This window comes from Phascolarctos cinereus, unplaced genomic scaffold (assembly GCF_003287225.1).
Source record: "Phascolarctos cinereus isolate Bilbo 61053 unplaced genomic scaffold, phaCin_HiC Scaffold_4;HRSCAF=312, whole genome shotgun sequence".
Classification (NCBI taxonomy): Eukaryota; Metazoa; Chordata; class Mammalia; order Diprotodontia; family Phascolarctidae; genus Phascolarctos; species Phascolarctos cinereus.
In genome coordinates this window covers 160,756,793-160,762,792 of record NW_027555847.1, presented here as the reverse complement: position 1 = coordinate 160,762,792, position 6,000 = coordinate 160,756,793, and the positions used below count along the sequence as shown (strand labels likewise).

Genomic DNA, 6,000 nt, shown 5'->3' with positions numbered 1-6,000 from the left:
CCTAGTCAGATTATAAGAACAGTATCAATTAACTAGGTATCCCATGTATCTAGCAGACATACATTAAGTACAATAAATTATATGGTACCTACCACATGGATATAGCTATCCTACAGTCTAAATAATGATCATGCTCCCATATTTTTATATATATATATCTATCTATACATATATAGATAGATATATATATAGAGAGAGATATATATATAGATATAGATATATAGATATAGATATAGATATAGTGTATTTCTCTTACTAGAACATGGTTAGTCAAAGCTGGCAAAAAGATGGCTCTCGCCCCATTTGTCTCCCTTGATGACCTGAATTGGACTCACTCAGTTGCTGGGAGAGTTTGATTACCAACAGAAGTACATCCAGTTTATTCCTCATTGTGGAAGATAAACAAACAAATCAAAGACACAGAATTAATTATCAAACTTTAATTGGTAAGACTAATCTTACAGAATAAACAATGAGATAACCAGTAGAGATTACACTTAAAAAAATCCAGCAGTGCAAATCTAATAGACTAAATATTTTTCATTTACCCCCAAACAGGCATTTGATTATTTAAAAATAAAATAAAAAATACCATCCAAATGGTACTTATGTCTATTTCATTTTCAAATAATTCTGCAGCGGAAGTTCTTTTTGAGAAATAAAAAATAAGTTGCTTAGAAAGTAAGAAAGCAGTCAGAAATCACAATCACTGAAGCCACACCTAGCCTAGAAGGGAAAGCCATCAAGTGCCGCATCACCACAGCTCTCCTGACCCCTTAACTTCAGAGGAACCAAACCTATCAGGAGATGAATTTCTGTAAGCCCCATGACACCAAGAAAAAAAACATTTTTTCTCTAAAACAAGATGGATGAGTAAGACAGTGATGGGGGAAAAAAAAAAAGGAATTGTGGATGATGACTGCCCAAAGAAAGCCCACCCAGCACTGTTTAATTGGCACACCAAACACAGGGGAGGGGAGTTAGGACACTGTACTAGGGTTTGCTTCAATAGACACGGAAGAAAAGAGTTCTTGTTGAACTATGGCAACTTTTTACAGTGTGGCAATGTGGGAAAGTTCATCTCTTTGGCCCTTTTAATGCAAAGCAGCAACTCCCTAAGAAGTCTATTTAATAATAGCGTCATATTCATTACAGACAGAAGGCTTGGCTTTCTGCTAACCCACCTCGATAAGACTATGCCCAAGCATTCCAACAAAGTGCATCCTTAGCTTAGTCCAATTTCATTTAAAGTATGCTACCGCTATCAGGAAAAGTTTCATTTGAGTAAGAGATTTTGCTTCACACCAAAGAGCTCAAAATTCTACAGATTCTTATTGTTTCTAGGCTGACCAAGCAGGTCAAATGAGACAGAATAAAAAGTAGCCAGCCCTCATCAGTGATCTTGTCCTTTTATAGAATGCCCTCAAACAAGGTTCTATGCCTGTAAGTAACATATACAAGCAGAGTGTCAGACATCAATATTCTGGAAAAAACAGAAAGTCCAGGAAGCATGTAAGAATCTTTGAAATGAATGGGACATCAAGCTGAGGGCATCTGGCCTCTCAAATTATAAATGTGCTTCCTTCCATTTCCAAGGAAAGCTGCTTATATTGCATAGCTTTCACTATCTTCCCCACAAATTAGAGGTGGGGGAGGGAAAGATAAGCGGGGAAGAAAAATAAAATTTCAAGACAGGATAGATTAAACCATTTTCCTTTCCTTGAGCTATTATATGCACCTCATCACACCGAGGGAAATCAATCAAACTCAGAAAAAAACATTTCTTTTCTCATATAGATTTCAGAGCCAAGAGTGGGGGTGGGAGGGAGAAAAGATAGAGAAATAATCCTAAGAAAGGAACTATTCTCTTACCCCTAAGAGGGGCTGTGGTTCCACATATACAAATTTGATTAAAAAAAAAATCCACTAGATTGAATAAACCTGTTGTGGCCAGTCACAGGTCTGACTTTACGGTAACACTTACACATGCCGAAAAGGGCACAGATTTATTAAATCAACACCTTTTTCATGGCTTCCTTTAAGTTCTATTTCTATTCTCCCTGAGACAGATCTTTCCCCAGAGCTACATACAAATCCTCATCCATATAGTTGGACAATCCTACAACATTCTCTAACAAATACAGGAAGCTTTGCAATAGGCATCCTAAAACCTCTGGCTCTTATGAATGCTCTATGTGAAAAAGGTGTAACTTACATTATTGTAAGATAATATGTAATAATTACTTCTGGAGGAAAAAGCACCATTTCACTTAAAAAAAAAAGACACACACAACTAAACAAAACCACTCACTCAAGCTTAAATCCTACTTTAGTGTACTGACCATAGGAAGATAAGCAGTTTGGTTTTCAGGAACAGGGTACAATATGGAGAATAACTTGAATAACAATTTTAATACTATGGCTCAGCTGGATGGAGGCAATGCACCAGAGCATGGGCCATCCACAGTATAAAGGGAAACAACAAAAGTGATGCCACTGGGGCTCTGAAAACATTATTTTAGACAAGCAGGGTGGAGAAAAGGAATTTTTTTCCCCCAGAAGAGGCAAGTGGGGTGGGTTTAAAAGAAAATTCAGAGTACTAGACTGTAAGACCCGTGAGGACAAGGACCGTGTTTTATCTAAACTCCCTATCTTACTCAGTGCTTAGCACAGTGCTCTACACATAGCATGGTTTTAATAAATGCCTGTTCAAATGACATCACTAGATGAAGAAATGAATACAATGGATGGAGAAAGTTAAAACCAAGACCATGCTAATGCCAGAATGCTAGCTGTTATGTTACCACTCGGTCTGCAGAGCTGTACAATGCAGCACTGATGGGCGGCTGAGAAGTAAGACATACAGACTTTCCTTCATATACCATAACTGTCTCCCTGCTAGGGAAACTGAACATTGATATACAATTTGATATATAAATGCTGCAGTTACTGCTACTTTCAAAGGATGGAAACAAAGTTTCTAAGAAACTTCCAACACATATACAATATTTATGCCCTTACTGACAATAAAATGATTTTCTTATACATTAAATAACTTAGGAACAACTGCAATATAATAAGCAGCAGATTATTCTCCCTGTGTGAGCTGGACTCCCAAACTACACATTAGACATGAAGGGTACAGAATAGCTCTCACAACTGGCTTACACTGCATAGTCATTCTCAGTCAAAAACACACACTAAAATATATTCTACACATTGAGAAGGGAGCCACCTAAAACCTGCAGGTCAGGTGTGCCGCTGCTGACAGGTTAAGCTTGGAGACCTAGCCCAGAGGCCTGCATCTGATAGGAGGGGATTTCAAAGACAACAGCAAAAGGAAGAAGCACAGGAGTTTTCCCTCTAGCTTCAGAAGTTATCAATCCATCAAAAAAAAAGGTGACCAGGAGCAAAGTATACCAGGAGCTCAAGGGACATAAGTGAGAAGGGCAATTCTTGTGATGCTGGTCCAATGGAGTCAGTCTTGTCTTTTAAATATCATCAACTCATGGCAAGCACCTTTCCAGGATAGAAAAGGTCAGTGTGACTGAACCTGAGATAAAGGACACTTGAACTTAATGGCTGGTGAGCAGAATGACAAAAAAGAAAGAGGAAGCATGACTAAAAGACTTCCTAAGATTTTTTTTTTTAATGATGTCCAAAGAAAAATAGGAATGTACCTGAGTTCACTGCCACCTGACAGGGAGTTTTATATGAACCAAGCCTGGTTCTTATTTACTCCAGTGGCCAAATGAACCAGCACAGTGGAGTGATAGGCCATGTCAGAGAAAAACCTCCAACTGTTCAGGACTCTGGGTGCCCATTTCTGCTATGAACTGTCATGACAATGGACTGGTCACACCCAAGATAGTCCAGGAAACTTTAGGACTGCTGCTCAATTCTGCCAGCCATTAAAAGGTGGCAGCTGACCTACACGGGAATCTGGAACCTCAGGGCAAGATGTTTTGCCAAGAGCAGTTGGTTTTCAAAAAGAAAGAATGAGGAAAGGGAGCAATTTTGGGGTCACTATGCCCTGAAACGAGCATCTCTAGAGTATGATGCTTAAAACCCAATGGTGTGTCCCCTCCCAACCCCCCACTGTGTGATCAGTCAGCATCATAATACAAAGAACCAAAATGATCACAGAAGTGAAAAGTGATGGGGTAGTGAAATACAGAGAAGAGGAAAAAAAGTCATCTTTGGATTTACAAATAAAAATGAAAAGCCCAATTTTGCTTGGGGTGGGGGAGGAGGGAGAAGGTTGAGAGGGAGAGGAGGGTTCAGGTCAAACCCGAATCAAAGGCCAGAAAAATATGGCTTACTAACCCCCCCCAACTTTGCATACCATTTACAATTTATATGTAGGAAAATTTAAAAAAATGTGCCTCAAAACAACAAATCAGCCCAAATTAATCATTTGCAACCAAAGATTTATGAAAATACTTTTAGTTCAAATCACATTAAAAAACCCAAATATATATTTTGATCATTTTGTTTTAAACGAAATTGGCAGATCTACTCTCAGAACACTTAAGAGTATTCCACACAACACGTTCTGAATTAAGATTTATTGATTTCCACCGTATTCACTTTAAATATGGTTTGAAGCTGACTGAAGGGAAGGGATTTTGCAATTTTAAGTTAAAAGTAAACTAATGGTGAAAGTACATCACCTCTGGCTTCAGTCAATATCTCCTCAGATTTGAATTAATAAAAGTTCCAGGACTATGAAATCCGGGCATGTTGCAGGCCTCTCCCAGCAATGTCCTTCACTTTGGGTCAGTCTCCTGTGCCAGAGGTGAAAGTGCTTTCAAAAATACTGCCATTTTCCCAGCACAGTGTCTTTGATTGCATCCACATATTGAGTTGGAACCCAATACACCCAGTAGTAAGAGGCTTCGGTGGGACCCAACTGAAATGCCTGAAAGGGAAAAGGAAACCAAGCAGTACTTCAGAGCCAGGGACACCAAGGAAGCAGGATCCTAACACTTTGTAGGAAAAAATTTCTCACTATACACTAACAATGAATCACTCCTCTTCCAGCAAAATTCAAAGAGGGCAAATTCTTTTAGACCTGTGATTCAATTAAGAAAGGTAGAATTCTTGGGTCAAATATAATGTTCAAAACAGCAAGAAAAGAAATGAAACTCAGACTTAGGGTTTCTCCGTGGCAACATACTGGATTTTTAGGCAGGGATGACCTATTGGTATCATTTAAGTTAAAAGCTTGTAAGACTTCAAGCCTTCTTTGAAATGCTTCTGAATGCTAAAATAGCTCATTTGAAAAAAACACTTTCACTACAAGACTTTAAAAGCTACAAAGGGCAGTAGTTCTAAATCAATTCCTTGATAAGGTGACAAAGCTAATTTGTAGCTCTAGCAAATCACTTGGTACCAAGTAATTGGTCAAAGGTCAGGAGAGGGGTGGATACCAAATGTACAGTCTCTGAAGCTCAATCCAAGCCCTACTCTTCTTCCAGTGTTATGGTGGCAGTGGAAGCTGGAGGAAGATAGGATGACAGCAGAAAGCACTCATGCTATGGCTACCTTACTGCAGGGTGGAAATACTTTTCCCCCTTATCCTTAGAGTGAGAATGCAGCCAGGCTGCTCTCTCTATTCCTTCTCCACAATCCTACAACAGGTAGATCAGCCATGAATGTGAAGGCATAAAAAGTATTTCTTACTGAGTCAAGTGTATTTTTTTCCTTATCCCTTCAGAGGGACAGGGGCTAATGTTACTATATTTATGATGTGACAGCTGAAAAATCCTAAACAATCTTCACAATTAAATCATGTGAAAATTTGTAGAAAAAAAAACCAACTCTCCCACTTATTTTTGGTCATATCCAATGACAAATGCCCAAGAAATTTAGAGAAAACATTATTTAAAGTCAGCCTTTCCTCTCCCCACCCCTGCCCAGACCTCCAACCTCTGAAGAATGTTAACATGGTTCTGTAGCCACTATTCCAATGGCCTTCCCTCAGACCATTTCTGTAAA

The 6,000-nt window shown here is 38.8% G+C and overlaps 1 protein-coding gene across 2 annotated transcripts in view; it reads right to left on the bottom strand.

Annotated features, from left to right (window-relative positions):
- Positions 1-425: 425 nt before the first annotated feature.
- The window catches only part of UBFD1 (ubiquitin family domain containing 1), a 12,287-nt gene continuing 6,712 nt past the window's right edge, over positions 426-6,000 (bottom strand). For both annotated transcript variants that reach the window (XM_020978592.2, XM_020978591.2), the window contains exon 7: positions 426-4,921. In XM_020978592.2, the coding sequence (XP_020834251.1) occupies positions 4,811-4,921 (111 nt within the window). In that variant the 3' untranslated portion in view covers positions 426-4,810. The remainder of the gene's footprint in view (positions 4,922-6,000) is intronic.